Raw genomic sequence first — 21,007 nt, forward strand, 5'->3', positions numbered from 1 at the left:
CCTACGTTTCTGGAGTACAAAAAAAGAATCATCGGACCAAATATAAGATAATGCTAAAAGTTCACTGTCACAACTCACAGGTACTCCCTCTGTTTTTTTTTTTATCATTCTCACTTTCCTGTGTCTTCTAATGCACGTTTTAAAACTTAAATATCTTTCATTGTATATTAGTAAAAATTATGACGATTGAATATTAATAATGTACTAATTGAGACGAATCAAACAAGATCCCACATGACTATGTTTTTTCTTATAAATTGAGAGCATTTGAGAAGATTCTCTCTAAGCATAAATAGTATCATGATTCCAAGTGAGAAAGATAAAAAAAAAACAGAGGGAGTAGTTGTGAGGTTTCATGTACAAACTGTTAGACTATATTTGATATGCTATGATTTAGAATTATATTGATATGTGATTCATGTATATTTTATCGTCTATTCCAAGTACAATATTCTAGGATAAAATACTCTTAACACAAACAACGTTGCCATTCTTATCTTCAGAGCATCAGATGTTTCATGCCTTCCCATTGTGGAGAATAATATTTATTTGTACTTAATTATAGGGCTTCCTATAGACAAATTTCGAGTAAAAAGTAAATAAGACAGGAAACAAACTAATAAAGAAATTTTATTTCAATAAATGTATTGAATACCATCTCTGTAGACAGTTTATAATGAAAATAAACTAAATTTTCTGATTCCATTCCGTAGCTGGAAAGTGATATGTGTTGATATCTGTTAGGATAATCAAGGAGAGATAATATCCTAATATCTCTCTTAATATCCTAACAATATCGACGTGGAGTTGAGGGTATGGTGACGTTTTGTCAATGCCCATCTGAGTTTGAGTGTAGGATGATGTTTTGTCAAGGTCAACTTGAATTTGAGTTTTGTTTGAATGTGTCTTCGAATAAGGGCTGACAAAAGTCGAATATGTTTGAGTGTATCTGAAGTTTTGAACAGTGGAACGAACTTGTTGTGCTTGTTGACTATTTGCAAAGAGAATTCTAAGAGAATTTTATGAGCTGATCTAGTGAATAATGAATTCATGATCCTCTCAACTAAAGGAGGTGTAATCTATTTATAGGGAATGTAGATCCCTTCATGAACTTGGTAGTTTATGGGCTTGGGCTTGTTTATGGCTTGGAAGTCTTTTTTACCTTTATTATTTAACCATTTTATTTGGACTAGTGATATGGAATGTTCCAAATACATTACAATCGAAATTATACCTGTTTGATTTAATATGAATATTTTATTTAGGTGGGCTAAATGAATTAAGCAGGGCTAATTATACTTATTTTAGCTTAATAATAATTAATTCATTTTCCTTAAAAAGAAATTCATTTTAATGTAAAACACTAATAAATTTTTAGTGTCTACAAATTAATAAATGTATTGGGTTCAATTTTTGTGGAAAATTCATAATAAAAATAAAACTAAATCCTCTGATTCTTGACACATTTTGATGTCAGTGTGGAGTTGACTATAAAATGACGATGTTTTGTCAACTTCAACCTAAGTTTGAGTGTAGAATGATGTTTTGTCAATGTTACCTGAATGTGAGTTTTGTTTGAGTGTATTCGAATGATGTCTGACAAAACTTAGCTTGAATCTCAATCGAATATTTTGAGTTTATGAGAATAGCCAGCACGAATTTGTTGTGCTCATTGAGTATTTGCAGAAGAATTCTAAGAGAATTTTATGAGTTCTTCCGAATAATGATTTTATGATCCCTTCAACTAAAGGAGGTGAGATCTATTTATACGGTATGGAGATTCCTTCACACAGTTGGTAGTTTTTGGGCTTGGACCCCTTTAGGACCTGAATGTTCTTTTTTTGGCTTTTCCCTTTGACCATTTTATTTGGACTAGTGATATAGAGTAACCCAAATATTTCACAATTCAAATTATATTTGTTTGATTTAATATGGATATTGTATTTAGGTGGGCTAAATGAATTAAACAGGGCTAATTCTACCTACTTTAGCAGTTTAGCTCAATATAATTATTTCATTTTAATATAAAACACTAATAAATTTTTTGTGTCGACAGGCTTCTATTAGGGATTTATACTCAAATAATTAAAACTGTCAACAATTACTCATGGTTTCATTTCTCATGTTTTGTTGAAGTGGTATATATGTATATATATTTAATATATTTAATCTTATTTCAGGGATGACAATGATCACTCTTTTAGTGTCACTTCCCATTACCTTATTGCTAGCTACAATATATAAAAATATATTATAATATTATAACAATTGGATTTTGTGTGCTCTTTTTTCCAAAGTGACGAGGAAGAGAAAAGTATATAATCAATGCGTAGTATTTCTTTGTAAACAATAACTAAATAAATATATTGGTTTTTTCACCAAATACTTTCGATTTTACAGAAAATTCACGAGGTATCTCCAACTTTTCAAAATACACGGGGTATCCCTAAGTTTTATAATAATACACCCAAATTCCCTTAATAACTAACGACGACTGTTAACTCCGTTAGTCTTTACTCTAATAAACTCCTAATTAAATAAAATCTAACTCCTAACTAACCCTAACTTTTAACTTCTAAACATAACCCTAACCATCTCCCCCACCTCCCACCAACCCAGCAACCCCCACCACCCCCGCAGTCCCCCTCCCCGACCACCCCGTCAAATTCCCCCTCCCCCATCACCCCGTCGAATTCCCACTTCCCCTAACCCCAGTCGAAACCCCCTTCCCCTTACCTCTTGACCTTTTTCAATTCTTCGTCTTCAGTCGTTCACTAGTGGAAAAATGAAGAAGGGTTGCGCTTTTTGACAGCAGCCCTTTCAATAGCATCCCTTCACTTTTTAAGTAGGGCTGCGCTTTAAAAGCGCAGCCCTTCCTACCAAAAAAAAATAATTTTTTTTTTTTTGACATTTTTTTACTCATAATCTCACATTTTCTGAAATTATACAGAAGAGAAGAGAAACGAAAAAGAAAATAAACCAAAACAAAAAAAGAACGAAACGAAAATGAAAAAAAGGAACAAAAACTAATATACATAAGAGAAGAAATTATAGATCTGAAAATACAAGAACATTAATTAAAACAAAGATGAAAATACAAGAACATTAAACAAAACGAAGATGAAAATACAAGAACATTAATCAAAACAAAGAGAAGTATACAAGAACATTAATCAAAACAAAGAGAAGTATACAAGACCTATAGATCTGAAAATACAAGAACTACCTCCAAACATTAAACTAATAATGTTTAAATACATAAAACAAAACCCTAATACATAATTAAGGGAAAAAAAATTCGGAAAAACTTAAAATGGCTATTTGGAGCCTTAAACGAACTCGGATGGCTTAAAAAGCCTAAACGTCATGGCGTAGCGGTGAGTTTGACTCGTTGGCCCGTTCCGCTTCCGAAAAGGTATCACAATAGGCAATCGGACTCCGTCAGCATGATTAGTGCAAATCATTTCAGGCTTTTTGTCGCAACTTTTCTGGGAGTTTTTGAGAGAGAAGAGAGGATGAGAGAGGAGGAGGAAAGAAAGGAGGGATGTGAGAGAAGGAGGAAAAGTGAGGAGGGACGTGAGAGAGGAGAGAGAATGAGGGATAATATATTTTGACGAATCCCGCTTAATATTTGAAGCCCGCGAATTTTTTTATTTCAAATTTTTTTAAGAAGCTACAAAGCAGAAGCGCTGCGCTTTTTTAAAAAGCGCATGCGCTTTTTAAAAAAGCGCAGCCCTTCTGCTATGTAGGGCCGCACTTTTTTAAAAAAGCGCAGCCCTTCACTAGTAGGGTTGCGCATTTTTAAAAGCACAGCCCTTCCTGCGCAGCCCTTTCTTTTTTTTCCCCTAGTGGTTACCGGTCAACTCTTCGTCTTTAGATCTCCAGTTCTTCTTCGTCGGCATTCCAACAACGACGCATTTACATTGGGATCTGGCAATCTTCAGGTGGGGAGGGGGCCGGGGAGGGGGAGAAGTCGACGGGGATTTGGGGAGGGGGGAAAATTCGATAGAGGTTAGGGGAGGGGGCAGAATTCGACATAGGTTAGGGGTAGGGATGGCAACGGGTCGGATCTGGACCGGGTCCAGATCCGTTTTCAGACCCTGGATCCAGATCCGACCCGGATCCGCAGGGTCTAAGAAAGTTGGACCCGGATCCATACCCGACGGATCCTGCGGATCCGGGTCCAAAACGGATTCTTCAAATTCGAAATTCAATGGCAAAGAAAACATTCACTGTACTTCAATTCTTCAAATTCAACCCTAAAGAAATCAAATTCACTTAAAGTCAATTCTAACAAACCAAAAACCACAACAAACAATACAAACGAAACAATACAACTACAACAAACAGTAAAACAACAAACAATAACACATTAAATATAAAAACGAAACAATAACCACAAACAATACAATTTATAGTATTATACAAACAACAAACAAAAACCGGCCGGAATTGGTGCAGAGAGAGAACAAATGAAACATTAGGGATTAAAATAAAAGAGAAAGAAAGACCTAAGAAGCGTTGGAGAAACGCGCCAGAATTGGTGCATAAAACCGGCCGCCGGAATAGTGGAGAAGCGCGCAGTAACCAGTCGCCGGAACTGGTGCAGAAACCCGCCGGAAGTTGGTGGAGAATTCACGCAAGGACCGTAGCAGCCAGCAGCAGAGACTAGGGTTTTAGACTTTTAGTGTTTTACGTGTTTAGGAGAGGCAGAACCGCAGAAGAAGTAAATTAGGAGAGTTAGACTTAGGAATTTAGGATACTAAAATGGACCAGCCAGCCGGCCCAGCCCAATGTCGGTAATTTTTTTTTAAAAAAACGGATCTGCGGATCCGGATCCGGGTCTGTTATGCATATCCGGACCCGGATCTGTGATATGACAAATGGACCCGAATCCGACCGGGATCCAACGGGTCCATAATTTTAGGGTCCAGACCCCGAAAAACGGATCCGGGTCCACAGATCCGGGCCGGGTCCAGGATCCGCTGCCATCTCTAGTTAGGGGAGGGGGAGGTTTCGATGGGGTGGTGGAGGAGGGGGGAATTCGACGGGATAGTGGGAAAGGGGGGGGGGCTGCTAGGTCGGTAAGAGGGAGGAGGAGGGAGGTTAGGGTTAGATTAATGGTTTAGAGTTAAGGGTAAGGGTTGGGGTTAGAATTAGTAGTTAATTAGGATTTAAAAAAGAAAATTAGGATTAATGACTAACGGTGGTTAACACCGTTCGTCATTAAGGATATTTGGGTGTTTACTATGAAATTTAGGGATACTCCGTTTATTTTAAAAAATTGAAGAATACCTCGTAGATTTTCTAAAAACTCAAACGCACTTTGTGAAAAAATCGTTTTGATTCCATATTGCTTCACCTATAATCTCTTTTCCTATAACTCACTTTTAGCACCCAATAATGTTATGCCATTTTTAAAAGATATGTCCTATCTTATTTACACAAGTGATTTTCAGTTTATCAAGAATCCTTATCATCCCATCCCAAATAAAGGCCCCGGAGATTAAAGAATAAGTATATGAGTTCTTTTCAAGTTTTTCTCTGGCAATTAATATCAATTTGAATATTAGTCACCTTTTTTTCTCATCAATCAATCACGTACTTATAGTACAAGGTTAGGAAATCTTACTAAACACCAACTCTTAAACTATATTCAACCACATTTTTAATTAGGTGTATAATAGATAAATTATATCTCCTAATTCTATCCTATTAACTTAAATCACATTACCTACTATTAGACTTCTATTATACCAATAACATCAAATATAATAGTATACCGGATAATTATGTTATCCTCGCTCAACACCCTCCCGCAATCGTAATTAACGATAGTTTTACGACGACACGATTGGAAAAGTACAAAAAATCTTCTATTTTAGCACCAAATTCCGGATGATTTGAGATGCACAAAACTGGTGATGTCGGCATCAACATTTTTTTTTTATTTCTTGATGATGAAAACGTTAATATTTTCGAACCCACCAATCATCAGTCAAACAGGGACGCCATTCTTTTCGAACCTGCAAATTTTTCTTTTTCTTCTTGATTAGTACGCCGTTATTTTCTAACTCAACAAATATTTCAACAAACGGGAATGCCATTCTTCTCGAACCCGTACTTTTTTTTATGAGAATGCCTTTTTTTTTCCGATCTCACTAAATATTCCAACGGAATACCATTCTTCTCGAACCGGCAGGAGAGAATACATGAGAGAATAATATTTTAGAGTTTTGATCCAAGATCTCAACTAGCTCTTGATACCATGTTAAGTTTCTCTCTTGCAATCAATACCAATCTGAATACTGGTCACCCCTTTTCTCGTCAATCAATCACGTATTTATAGTAAAAGGTTAGGAAAACTTACTAAACACTAACTTCTAATATATCCCGTTAGACTACTAGTTGTATAATAGATAAATTATATCTTCTAATTCTATCCTATTAACTTAAATCATATTACCTACTACTAAACTTCGATTATAACAATAACAACATATATGATATTCTACCCGATAACTATGTTATCCTCAACAGTTCTTTTACAATTTGCTGGATCTTACACATGTATATAATTTTATACCTTATCATCTCCTCCCTCTTTCATGTCCTTGTGCATGTATATGGGGAAAATCATGAGAAATGTTGCAAAGTTGCATTACCCTCCTGTCTAGGATATTTTCTAGTGAACTACTTCTACGGTTGGCATATGGACGGATTATGTGATTGACAAATAAATCAGACAATGCTAGCTAGTAAAGCTCCGAAATATGGTTGTATTGCTTACATAATGGAGCAAGAATGTGGAATTGACATGAAACAAGGTATCTTGCCATAGAAGATGATGTGAAAAAAAAAACCCTAGCCTCCTCTCTTTTTCTCTCTCTCAAACCCTAGCCTCCCCTACTCCTTCTTCATCAATTAGGGGCTGCCATGGATGTTTTCATCCATGGTAAGCCCCTTTTTCCCTTTTATTTTCAGATTTTAATTCATTTTCTTGTTTTGTTCAATAAATTAGTCTCTTTTTATGAGATTTTTTCAAACCTTGTTATGGGGTTTTTAGTTTCTGTTTTGGAAATCTTCTTCTCCCCTATGGGAGTTGTGAGTATGGTTCTTTTGTTTTTAGGTATGAGAAATTATTCTCATTGGTTGAAGTTTGAGACTCAACATGAAGGTATTGGAATCTCGAATGCGGTCAACCTGACTCGATCAAAAATGTTCTTCCCAAACTATATCAGAATGATAGACTTCCTCATCAATAGCTGCTTGGTTCAGCAAATACAAGAGGGTTGTGCTGTATTGTTCGATCTGGTTCATTGTAGTTTCTTCGAAGACGAATTTGATTTATTAGTCTTGTTTAATTGTATCTTATTTTACTTTAATACCTATTGTAGATGCCGTTTGACCTTCAATTAATGAAATTTCTCCTTAAAAAAAAATATCTTGCCATAGAAAAAATCACTCTCAAATAAGCATATATGTTATGGCATCTTATCCTTATCTACATACACGTGCCTTTCATTTTATGAGGAATTCTTATTCCCTTCAAATAAAGATCCATCAAGCTTGAATTGAAACCTTTAAAAAAATATCACTTTGGTATCCACATGACCACATAGAAGATGGCTTCTTGCGATTGGCAACAAGAATACATCACTCCCAAAGTTATATCGTCGCCACAACTGGTTTATAAACACGCTTTTCATTTTATTGAAGAATTATTATCTTGTTATAGATAAACATGATGATCAACATTGATAAATAATCAATAACTGGGAAAGTCCCCTCTTTTTTCCATGTTCTTTTTCTGTTGTCATTCATTTTTGTGATTTTGAATAGTTTTTTTGTTTCTCAAGTTTTATATGCGCATGTTCTTTTATAATCAGTATGATGTTCTTTTTTTTGGTTTTATTCATTTTTGTAATTTATAATAGTTTTTTATATGGATTTCAGTAATTTCTCTATGATCCCAAAATTGTAACCGAAAAGTATAATACAATTTTAGTTTCTTTTCCTTGTCTAACTTCTAAATTCTGATTTCACAGGATATTTAAGAATTTTCATCATTTTAATTTTTTCTCCTTTTCTAAATGTTCACACTTTGAGTTTCAATTACTTCCTCCGTTTAGAAATAGTTGCACCGTTTCTACTTTTCACGCATGCCGATGCATGATTTCAACCATTAATATCTTTAATTATCAATAAGTAAAAATTATAAAAAGTTATTAAAAAAATTTACATCGAGACAAATCTAACAAGATCCCACATGACTATGTTTTTTCTAAAATATAAATCACCAAAGACAATATAAGTGTAAGATGTGAATAGTGCACAAAATAGAAATGGTGCAACTATTTCTAAACGGAGGAAGTATATTTGAAAGGAAATTTAAGTTTTTCATACACAATCTGATTTTGCATGAAATGGCCGTTTTTAATTTTTCTCCTTTTCTAAATTTGAACACTTTGATTTTCAATTATAGGTGAAATGAAATTTCAAATTTTTCATACACAATCTGATTTCGCATGAAATGATTTTTGCAAAGCATTTTATAGAAATAAAATACCGTTATTTGTTCATTATTTATACTTATTTATTAAAGTGTTTTTAAATAATATTTGATTGTAGTTCAAAGAATCTTATTTCTACAAAATGGAGGTGAACTTATAATACTAACTTGCATTTTCTTTTTGTTTACTACTTAGAAATAATTAGGCCTAAAAATGTCATCGCACGCATCGCGTGCATAAAAAGCTATGTATGTGTAGTCGTCAATGATAATAACATGAAACATATTTGGTGATCAGTGAAAGTAGAAGCTAATTAAGCAGGTATTTTATTTCTATAAAGTTATAATAAGAGGAAACTTTAATTTTCCTCATATAAGCTAATCAAGTAGAAGCTAATCAAGCAAGTATTTTGTAATTTAGAAAGGAAAGGGGGCAAAATAGTCAGTTCAAAAAAGGACACCGTTGCTCCCCCCTTCCCTTATGTAATAGAGATAATTGGGCTTCAACAATGGAGATCGCTTTAATAAATAATAATAACAGTAGTTCGGTGAGTACTCAATTGTTTAAATTTCAAATTTATTGTTATATTATTCAAAGTTGGTAGGTCATATTTTATATTTTCCGGGTCACGATTATATGTACTACAATGGGGAATGAGGTCATTTATCATAGATGACCCCCCAATAAGGGGGTCATTTGTCATAGATGACCCCCTCCAAAAGGGATCATTTGTTATAGATGACCCCCCAAAGGGTAGGTTAGTCTTTTAATATATTTTGCTGTATTTAGTTTTTTTTTTGTTGTATATAGCACACCTCATTTATTATGTTCCCAACTATATATAGCAATTGAAATCAATGGAGTTTCCCACTCTCCTCACCAAAATTCCGAAATACCACGCAACACCGCAACAGTTTCCACTTAGGTATTTTTACACAGTTTCTATCTGATTTTGTTTTCGATTTTCTTTGTTTTTTTCGTGTTTTTTTGTAATTAGGTTTTTTCGTGCAATGTCTAATGTTAGGGTTTCAGGTTTATGTAATTTCAATTTGTCGATCTGTGTTTTAAGTTTTATGTTCTTTATGTTTTTTTTACGGAAATCTAAATGTCCTAAAACATAAAACTTGGGAGGTAACTACAAACAATTAGTCCCTCCGTCCCAAAATATAGTTCTCATTTCTATTTTAGGAGTCAAATTTTAAAAACTTTGACCAAATATTTTTACTAATGTATACAAAAAAATATATTCATGAGGGGTCTTGTTAGATTCGTCTCAATATATAAATTCGTAATATCAACTTTTTATTTTTTTTGCTAATAAGAAATACTACATCCGTTTCTTAATAAGTGCAACACTTTCCTTATTTGGAATAGTCACAATAAGTGCAACCAAGCTCAAAATGGTAAAAAAAGCTCAATATTATTACAAATATGCCACCAAAAGCAAGGGGAGGACCACAACTTTTATGTTTCATCACTTGAATTACTCTACTTTATTGTGGACCCAACTTTCTCTCTCTACATTCCTTGGTATTCCCTCACTTTCTCTATGTTGCACTTATTAAAAAACGGAGGAAGTAGAAAATATCGGTAGGTCAAAGGTATATCTTGGAGACTGTGCAAAATGAAATGAGAACTATATTTTGGGACGGAGGGAGTACAACACAAAATCAGAAAGGACTAAACTTGGCAGAAGTAGTGACATCGAGAAAGTGAAGAAGACGATTTAATGTATATGTGTATGTGTATGAGGGTGTGTGTGTGTTTCAGTTTACTATTAAACAACGAGATGGCGCATTCAAAAGAATAATAAAAAAAAGCTCAATCCCAAAACAGGTTGTGTGGCTGAGTGATTTTTTATTTTTTGGAATGAAATGAATAATTGGAAAAAATGCGTTAAAATTAGGAATCTCATGATATTTTTAAGACACTGATGAAGAATTATAGTTAGTATTGATAAGAATTTTCACAATTGGTGTGTTGAGTTTACTCACGAAATGTTTGTTTGTAGAAAAAAAGTTGAGCATTTAGCCTTTTTAAAGAGGAAGGTTATTTTTGCCTTTAACTTAATGAGACAATTTGAATCAGGGTTTGTTCTCCGATCCCCAGCTTATTTTCAGTTCAATTCAGTTCAGTTGAGATCAGTTTAGTTCAGCTCTTGACAATACTTTTACTCTCACATAACACTATTCATTTCAGTTCAGTTCAATTCAGTTCAGTTCAAATCAGTTCAGTTCAGCTGTTTTATGCCGAAGAGAACAGACCCTGCAGTTTTGCAAAGTTATTTTTGCCTTTTATTTTCATATGAGTTTTTATAGATACCGATTTATTCAGAGGATATTGTGAAAAAAACAAATCTCTAGTTTGAAATCACAAAAAGGGCCTATTTTTTAACATTGACACAATACCTCTACATCGTTCGCGCACGGGCTGTACATGTATATAGATTCATAAGCTGATTGGCCGGGTATTGCTTAGGAAACTATCGTGAAGTACTCTTTATTGCTTTTGTAACAAACTCTTACATTCTGTAAGTTTCTCTCTCTAAATACATTTCCTCTCTCTCTTTTCTTCTGTAATCAGTAACAATGGTGTTACTTTGATTAGTTTCTTCATGGTATCAGAGCTGATCTCATTCAAGAGATTGGTTAGAATTAAACACAAGATCATTACAATTGAAATAGTGTGTTGAGATTGTGATTGTCAAATTGCGAAAATTTTTCTGTGAATTTTCTTGCAATTCTTGAAGATCAATCTGATTAATTCAGAATGGCGAATTCAACCTCGGAATCTGGTAACAATAATCAATTCAAGAACTCAGAAATTGGAGGTAACACTGATCCTTTGTTTATATCCAATTCCGATAATCCTACCTCAGCATTAGTTGCTGCTCAATTTTCTGGTGTGAACTTCATGCGTTGGAGTAAGAATGTGAGACGAGCTTTAATTGCTAAAAATAAAGAAGGTTTCATCAATGGAGTATTGATGATGCCTGCTGAAAATGACAACAATTATCAGCAGTGGAAACGTGCGGACTACATGGTAATGAGTTGGATATTAAGTTCCATGACTGCAGATCTTGCTGATGATTTTGGTTTTGTAGAAACATCTGCTGAATTATGGAGAGAATTACATGAAAGATTCGGACAATCCAATGGTCCATTAATCTTTCAATTGAAGAAGGAGATTGATTCTCTTAAACAAGAGAATATGACTATTATAGCCTATTATGGCAAAATTAAAAGACTATGGGATGAATTACAGAGCTTGAAGATGATGCCTATATGCACTTGTGGTGCTGTAAACAAGTGCTCTTGTTCATTTCTTAAGAGACTAAGTGATTTGGAAGCAGAAGACAAATTGATTCAGTTTTTGCTTGGATTGAACAGTGGATTTGAGACCACTATTTCTAATATACTGTCCATGGATCCTTTGCCTTCCTTGAACAAAACTTTTTCTATTGTGCAACAAATAGAAAAACAGAAGGAAATTACTGGTGTTTCTGATCATCTTGCTGAGAGCAGTGCAATGGCTGCACAAAGAACATTCAGAGGTGTTCAACAAAATAATTTTCAGAAATATACTGGAAATGGAAGAAGAGATTGGAAGAAAGAAAAGTCAGAAAAGAAATGTGATCACTGTAAAGGCAAGGGACACACTATAGACCAATGTTTTCAAATCATTGGCTATCCAGAATGGTATAATGCCATCAAATCATCTAAAAATGGTTCAAGAATTGTTGCAAATGTGCATACAAGCAATGCTGGTGGTTCAAATGAATCTCCTCTTGATGATCATGGGAGTGATGATGCTTTAAGTGCAGACATGTTATCAGTTATATGTCAAGAAGTGATGAAGAATATGAAATTGAAGCAGAATACAGAACATTCTGGAGCTTTTGCTAGTTTTTCAGGTAAAACTCCTATCACTTTAACATGTTCTGTATTCAAGAAGAATGATAAGCATAGCTGGATTATTGATTCTGGTGCATGTGATCATATGGTGTTTGATGAATCTTTATTACTCTCTAAAACACATCTGTCTAGACCTATTAAAGTGGGATTACCTGATGGAACACATAGGCTAGTAGAAGTGATTGGTAATGTGTTGGTGAATAACAAGATCATGTTGACTGGAGTTCTTTTGGTAAAAGATTTTGAACATAATCTTTTATCAATTGGAAAGCTGATTGAACATACTGGTGTTAGAGTATTCTTTACAAAAGAAAATTGTTATTTTCAGGACCATTTTAGTAATGAGGTGATTGGAGTTGGTCATAAACAACATGGATTATATTACCTTGCTGCTGAAGGAGTGGGTGGTTTACAGAAGATTGTGAAGCAGAACAATGATGCTGTAAGTACTGGTACTGTATGTAATACAGTAGAGAGTGTGGTTGATATGTCTTTACCTAAGAAGAGTTCTACTAGTACAATAAATAAAGGCAGAGATAATGTGTCTTTGGCCACAATTCATGCTAGATTAGGCCATGCTTCCTTGTCAAAAATGAAACATATAGCAGATTGTAATTGTGATGGAATTACTGAATATAATTGTAGAGTTTGTTTACCTGCAAAATTTCACAAGTTGCCATTCTCTGTTAGCACAAATAGAGCTTCAGAAAGCTTTGAATTGATCCATATTGATTTATGGGGGCCATATAGAGTCATGGCTTTAAATGGAGCTTCCTATTTTCTTACAATACTTGATGATTTTAGTAGAGTGACTTGGACTTTTCTACTACACAACAAGCTTCAAGTTCAGAAGAAAATAAGTGATTTTCTTGCTATGGTAGATACTCAGTATAAGAAGAAGGTTAAAATGATAAGATCGGATAATGGCACAGAATTGATCAAAGAACAATGTATTAATATGTTTGCTAGCAAAGGCATTATCCAGCAGAAAAGTGTCCCTCATGTGCCACAACAAAATGCTCGAGTAGAAAGAAAACACAGACATTTGTTAGAAGTTGCCAGAGCCCTTAGGTTTCATGCTCAACTGCCTAAGAAGTTCTGGGGTGATTGTATTCTTGCTGCCACTCACATTATAAATAAACTTCCTGTGAAATTGTTGAAATGGAAGACACCCTATGAAACTCTATTAGGCAGAAGTCCTTCTTACAAAGAACTTAGAGTGTTTGGTTCATTATGCTTTGCCTACAATCATGCTGTAAAAAGGGACAAATTTGATGCAAGAGCAAGAAGGTGTATATTCATTGGGTATCCTTTTGGTCAAAAAGCTTTTAAGCTATATGATCTGGACAATCATATAAGCTTTGTTTCTAGAGATGTTATTTTCTTTGAAAATACATTTCCATATGCTATATCTAATCCTTCTCTTCACAATCATAAAGTGCAGTTAGTAGATTTTGCTACTGATTCTCTACATACACAATCTCCTCCTAATAATCAAGATCTTGATGTTCATACATCTGATCTAGTTCAACATGATATGTCTCATACTGATGCTACAAATCTTCATAGTAATCAGTTTCATTCTACTGATCATGACATACTACAAAATCTTCCATCTTCTTCTTCTGATTCTCTTTCTCTTAATTCTTCTAATTCTATTTCTTCCTCTCAAAATGAACCTCATACTTCTGTTACTCAAAATTCACCTCCTATTATTCGAAAATCTACAAGAACTGTTGTTCCTAATGTCAAATTACAGGGCTTTGTTAACACATACACCCCTCATAAAACAGTTACACCTGATTCTCTTTCTCAATCTCTGTCTTTTGCTGTCAACTCTTGTAAAGTTACTGAACCTAAGTATTATAACCAAGCCAAAAATGATCCCAATTGGATTGATGCAATGCACAAGGAATTGAAAGCTTTAGAAGACAATGAGACATGGGATTTGACTGTTTTGCCTAAAGATAAACAAGCTATTGGTTCTAAGTGGGTGTACAAAACAAAGCTTAAGCCAGATGGCACCATTGAGAGACACAAAGCAAGATTAGTTGCTATTGGGTATCAACAGGTGGCTGGTCAAGATTTTAATCAAACATTTTCACCAGTGGCAAAACTTGCAACAGTTAGAGTGGTTATATCTCTTGCAGCTGTAAAGAATTGGCCTTTATGCCAATTAGATGTGAATAATGCATTCCTTCATGGCTTTCTGGATGAGGAGGTCTATATGATTCCTCCTGCTGGTTATACAAAAGCTAAAGTTGGGGAAGTTTGCAAGCTTAAGAAGTCCCTATATGGCCTTAAGCAGGCATCTAGGCAGTGGAACAAGGAGCTCAGTAAGTTTCTGAAATCTATTGGCTTTAATCAATCTATGCAAGACTACTCTTTGTTTACAAGGGAAGCTCATGGAGAATTTCTGGTTATTCTGGTTTATGTTGATGATATGATGCTCACAGGCACATCTATATCTCAAATAGAAGAAGTGAAAGTAGCTCTTGACAAAGCTTTCACTATAAAAGATTTGGGGCAATTAAACTACTTCCTAGGCATTGAAGTAACTAGAAATGAGAAGGGTATCTTCCTTTCTCAGAAGAAGTATATAAATGACATCCTCACTGACTGCAATATGCTTGATTGTATAGCTGCTCCTGCACCTTTGTCAGTTGGATTAAAGCTATCAATAGATGATGGTGATCTAATTGAAGATGCTGATGTTTACAGAAGGTTAGTGGGCAGACTTCTCTATCTGGGAATAACAAGGCCAGATCTTTCTTATGCTGTACAACACCTTAGTCAGTTTATGCATACTCCTAGGTCCACATTTAAGAGCTGCTATGCATGTGGTAAGATATTTGAAGGGCACTGTTGATCAAGGGTTGTTTTATTCTGCTGCATCAGAATTAAAGATTAGTGCTTATAGTGATTCTGATTGGAGTGGTTGCCAATTCAGTAGTAGATCCTTAAGTGCCTATGCTGTGTTTCTTGGTTCAAATTTGGTGTCTTGGAAAACCAAGAAACAGACAACAGTTAGTAAATCCTCAACTGAAGCCGAGTACAGAAGTATGTCTTCTGCAGCCTCTGAACTAGTTTGGCTTTTTGGTCTTCTTGAAGATCTGAAAATTGTTGTTGATCTTCCTATTTCTCTATACTGTGATAACAAATCTGCAGAGCACCTAGCTCAGAATCCCATGTTTCATGAAAAGACCAAGCATCTCAAGAGAGATATGCACTATATTAGAGAACAAGTGGAGAGTGGCTTCATTCAAACATTTCATGTTTCTAGTGCTGATCAGCTAGCTGATATTCTGACAAAAGCTTTGAATTCACAACAGCATCATCTTCTTGGAGTCAAGCTTGGCCTTACTACTTTGGTCCAGCTTGAAGGGAGGCTATAAGTTATATTACATATAATTATTCTTTTACATTATGTAAATAGTAGTCAGATATAAATAGGCTGTTAGTTACAACTTTATTGCTTTTGTAACAAACTCTTACATTCTGTAAGTTTCTCTCTCTAAATACATTTCCTCTCTCTCTTTTCTTCTGTAATCAGTAACAATGGTGTTACTTTGATTAGTTTCTTCAAGTACAGAAACCAAGTCCCTTTTGATTCAATACTAGGTATTCGATCAATGATGATCCTGTTACCTGTATTAGCTCATGTAATAGGAATAATCCAATTTTAATATGTTAAAGTCCTCGACATATTGCCACAAAAAAGTAATAAAAAACAATACATAAAGTATACTCATATTGCCGCAAAATTACTAATAGGATATTCAACATAACAACCTAAGTGGCTTTTTTTATTTATTATAACTTAAAAATAGTAAGTAAGTAACTAGGAACATTATATAACATCCCAGCATGAGTACATATCATGTTACATGAGTGCAAAGTTTATTTATATTGCCTCTCGTGATATCCTTATTAGCAGTACATAATCATATCTTATCCACTAATCACTATACTCTCTAGCTTAATTTTAATTTATGCTTAGTGCAGAGTGGACCATAGTATTCCATTTACATGAAATCTGCATACACCATGTTTGCCACAATTTCGGCCTTCACTGAAGTTCGAGTTAATGCGTCAACGTAGAAAACGGATGAGGAAGATGCGTCCAAATCCTTTTCGACCTTGTTCCAATCTATGTTATGGAATTTCTCCAGAAGGCCGCAGTATCCGTAAACCTGCGTATTAAAAGCAATCTAGATTAACACTTTTTTTTTATTTATATGAATCACGGAAGTAGTATAAATTATTTACAAAGAAGGAGAAGGATTCGAACCTCTGATCTATTATTCAGAGCACCTTAATCTTAATCATTGTGTCAAGATATTCTTGATATATTAACACTTTTACCATCATAGCAAAAAACAAGCACATACATTGCATGCAGAAGGGGGCAGAAATTCAAAATTATTAATTATCGATGTTACAATATATTTTTTCCATTCTAAAATAAGTGTATATCACATTTTTATTGTTATGACGTATTATTCATTATAGAAGTTCATTCGTGAATGGTGGAAAAATCAACCTGTTGCAATTAAAGAATAACGAAGGAAATATATGGTAAAAGGAGTGACCAATTTACCAAATTTATGCAAAATAATCTCTACGTATATGTCATCTACTCGTGGTAGTGTACTGTCATACCTTTCGAGTGTTTTTCCCTTCCTCGTATGAGTCAGACCAAGCAAGGAGAAAACCATAGTGATTCATTGGCAATTCACTAGTTTTGAGGGAATACACCACTGCAGTTTTGATGCCGTTCTCATTAGTCTCGGTTTCTACGAAACTTGCTTTGTCGCTAAGAACATCTGGATATTTGGTAGCGAAATTCCCAGACCATATCTTCTCAGAATGAAGGTGCATGGGTTTCTGGGTACTGCTCTTGTTGTTTAGCCATCCTCCAAAGATCATCTCATCTTGTGGATTCGCTTCCTTGGCTTGCTTGATCAATGCATGGATAGCCGCTTCCTCCTTCCTCGCTGGAGCTTGAGACGAAGCCATTTCTAGCTAGTATTGATAGTCTATGCGTATGTGAGTTGTCACACGTTGGAAAAATAATGATCATATAAAAAATACACTATCTCTATTATAGTTATTATTGAGAGATGATATAATCTAGCTTATATCTATAAATAAAGAAAAATTCAAACAATTTGTTTAGCAGATCGACAATATTAAATGACAGGTATTGACAACGATTTTAATTATTCAATTTGTAATAACTTCGTATGATTAGTCATATGTCAATGTCCATGGTAATATATTATGTAATTATGAGTTTTTTCTTACTAAATTTTCATTGCTACTCAATATCACCTTTAAAGTAGTAATGGATGATGATAGAAACTTGTTACGATCTATACATATAATCATTTCTATTATTAAGATGCATATAATTATATATTGATAGAAACTTTTGGGTTGAAGGCTTCACCGCTTGAAGCATTATTATCAACACCAACATATTTTATTTTCTTACAAACATGCATAAAAAATTCATTACGAGACATATCGCTAATGAAAGGTATTCAACAAATTATATATGAGAGTATTTCGAATTAATTTCTTGGAAGTAGGAAAGTATTAGGTAACTCACAAATAAGCTAAGAAAAGCATTACCTAATCGAAGAGAAGTGAGAAGAGAACTTGACTTGAAGAGAAGTGCACGAATGTCAGAGAAGTTACCAATTATTTCATCGGTAGGAATATTTATGGAAAAAAAATCCGACCAACCGTATCATTATATTGTCCTATAGGCTATGTGCTTTTCTGAAAAAATATTCTCTTTTTTGGCTTTTCAATTATGATTTTTTTTTAAAGGAATCCGACAAATGGAGTTACATTATATCTTTCAAAGCAATAAACAAAACATCACACGGGATATTATCCACCTATAAATGCTTATACACTTCTTAAGGTTGGAAATGAGCTAACATATGCACAACATTGTTTCTCGAATGTACAAATGAAGTGAAAGCTACGAACAAGAGCTAAAATATTCTCATTGATCAAACCAAACTCACTAAAACTCCCTAAATTATTTCTTAGAACTTGAGTAATAATAAGGCTATCGCTTTCCACCACAACGTTAGTTGTTGAACTCCAACTCCTTCGCCATTTCAAGCCATGATAAATGGCCTTAGCTTTAGCGATCTTGGTGTCCCACGCCATCTGAAATTAGAAGGTACCTTCACCATTCGCATCTCTACACACCACGCCCAAACCACTGCCCAGTTCGCCCACCTTTCCCGCGTCCACATTCACCTTAACTGCATCGACACTCGCATTAGTGGAAAAAAACGCAAGGGTTGCGGTGCAAAGGCTGCATTTTTTGAAAAACGCAATAGTGAAGGGTACGGTTGCAGTAAGCCCAAAAACCGCAACCCTTCGCACATGAAAACCGCAACCCTTTGTGTTGAAAACCCTTAATAGTGAAGGGTTGTTCTGGAATCATTTAGGACAAAAAATAACAAAAATAAAATTTGTTTTTTAGGGGGTGACAAGGGATACGATTTTGGTCAAAACTGCAGGCCTTTATGTGATGCCCTTGAGAGTAAAAGGATGCGGTCACAAACCGCAACCCTTCCTTTATGCCCACAGGCTGCTACGCCAACGCGTGCAGGCCAAAAACGCAACCCTCAGGGCTATTTTGACCGCAACCCTTGATATTTTTTCCTGTAGTGTCGGTTTAACCCACACACCATGGTGAGCTGCAGCTTCACCTCCACCGCACACTGCAGCTCGTTGTACTTCCCAAGCTTCCTTTCTTATCTTGAAGGTGTATGCTAACATTTCCCCAGGCACACTATCTTTATTATCCATTAGCAACCTACAACGAGCCCCCCAAATAGCCCAAGCCGTGGTAAAAAACTCACCCAATTCTACCTTCTCCGGATTTTCGAAGCATCATCTAGCCCTCCAATCCCCAATTGATTCTCCCCCTTAAGATCACCAAATCCCATGCCTACTTAAACTACACACATCTCTAGCTAGTCTACAGTCCAGAATAGCGTGCAAGCTCGATTCAACATCAAAACCACACACCTTCACACGAATGCCGAGAGATAAATTCACTTAATTGTCCCTCCACAACATAAAGATTACATTTCAAGTTTCCAAATACAATCTCATTCAAATTATAGTTTATAGTTTATTTATCAATTAACAAATTATAGTTTATTTAAAATTTCATTCAAATATAGTTTAAATTCTAATTAAAATTACATCATAAATGGTTGGAAAAAAATCAAATTTCGTTAAAAATATCTTAAAATTTGTGCCCATATTAACAAAATTGAGATAAAATACTTCAACACGAATTGTTTTTGTGCCCAGATATTAAAAAGAATTTGAGAAAAAAATATTTCAACTCATATATTAAAATGAAAAATTTGTGCCCATAATCGAATTTCAGCCCATCAACTCGATATTTAAAAATACCTTATCGACGACATGAAGAGCATCGCCATGACAGCCAAAGCCATCTCTAATGATGACGATATCATAATCGAAGGTCTCGACCGGGAGAGTGAACTCGGTGACTCGGAAGCCGAACTCGGTGAGAACTCACTGAGAAACTCAATGCTTCTCTTCGAAGTCCACAGAAGAGGAGATTGATTGAGATTAATTTAGAGGTTTAGCTAAAAGTGAGAATCGAATGTGTGGTTTTATTTGGAAAAAATTGAGGAAGATGATGAAAAGGAGAGAAAAAGTGACGACTTCATTCTTTCAATTAAATAGAGAAGGAAGAAGCGTTGCGTGAAATTGAGAGTGTTTGGGAATTGGGAAAGTAGCTAAGAATTGAAGAGAGAGAAAAAGGAATGCATTATTTCTATCTCTTTTTGTCATGGTTCATGAGTTCGTTTAGAGCTTTGACAAAAAAATTAGTTAGAGATGCAATTTCAACACATATTCTTATTTATTAATGTGTTTTTAAATACTATTTGTAAGTATTTCAATCTTTCTTATTCACAAAATGGAGGTAAACCTAAATACGAACTTTCATTTTTTTGGTTTGTTTGACTACTCAATAATAGTTATTCCCAACATGTTGTTGCATGCATAGCGTGCATAATTAGCTAGTAGCACATAAGCTATAAGTTGTGTTCCGGTCTTCGAAATTAAACTGGGGTATGATATTTGGGATGTCGTCTCGAACTCAGGCCCCGTTTAATCCGATTGAGCAGGTATTGTTTGGATCAACTCGAATCCTGCAAAATAAGAAAACCTATCCCGAAGGGTGATCCAAAAACGCCCCTCTAACGCTCAAGTCAATAAGGAGTAGAAATCAAATACTTGAGTTATGGGGACACGTTTCCTATTCATAGGAAACGGTTCAAGATATGCTCTTTGCAATTCGTACTGTCAACATAAGTATTCTTGTGACTTTAGAGATTATGGGTCTAGCAATGCTACAGGCCAACATGTGAGTCTTAGTTCCCGGTAAAGGTATTTTTGACGTATCACATGTTATTAGACCGTCATATTTTAGGCCCAAACAAGTTGTATGGTTAAATATCATGTGGTTTCTAATGCATTTAGCTTTCCACTATCTAATATTCT

General features: G+C 34.8%; 1 protein-coding gene across 3 annotated transcripts; it reads right to left on the reverse strand.

Annotated features, from left to right (window-relative positions):
- Window positions 1–16,205: 16,205 nt before the first annotated feature.
- Window positions 16,206–18,213, reverse strand: LOC104908856 (hypothetical protein). 3 transcript variants are annotated; one of them, XM_010698028.4, is made up of 3 exons: window positions 18,065–18,213; window positions 17,090–17,452; window positions 16,206–16,620 (listed from the first exon to the last, which is right to left on the reverse strand). In XM_010698028.4, the coding sequence occupies exons 2-3, from the start codon at window positions 17,444–17,446 to the stop codon at window positions 16,453–16,455; spliced, it is 525 nt and encodes a 174-aa protein (XP_010696330.1). In that variant the 5' UTR covers window positions 17,447–17,452; window positions 18,065–18,213; the 3' UTR covers window positions 16,206–16,452. The 3 variants fall into 3 exon arrangements, with proteins under 3 accessions (XP_010696330.1, XP_010696327.1, XP_019108212.1); XM_010698025.3 differs by having other exon boundaries at window positions 17,090–17,466; window positions 18,065–18,206; XM_019252667.3 differs by having other exon boundaries at window positions 17,090–17,448; window positions 18,065–18,194.
- Between the last annotated feature and the right edge of the window lie 2,794 nt (window positions 18,214–21,007).

This window comes from Beta vulgaris, chromosome 2 (genome assembly GCF_026745355.1).
Source record: "Beta vulgaris subsp. vulgaris cultivar EL10 chromosome 2, EL10.2, whole genome shotgun sequence".
Classification (NCBI taxonomy): Eukaryota; Viridiplantae; Streptophyta; class Magnoliopsida; order Caryophyllales; family Amaranthaceae; genus Beta; species Beta vulgaris.

What these genes read in the sequence shown, in the direction of transcription:
- LOC104908856 (XM_010698028.4), bottom strand. Translation starts at nt 17,446, where the DNA reads ATGGCTTCGTCTCAAGCTCCAGCGAGGAAGGAGGAAGCGGCTATCCAT. An exon ending in AAGGGAAAAACACTCGAAAG is followed by an intron (nt 16,621 to 17,089) that starts GTATGACAGTAC and finishes TTTAATACGCAG; the next exon opens with GTTTACGGATACTGCGGCCT.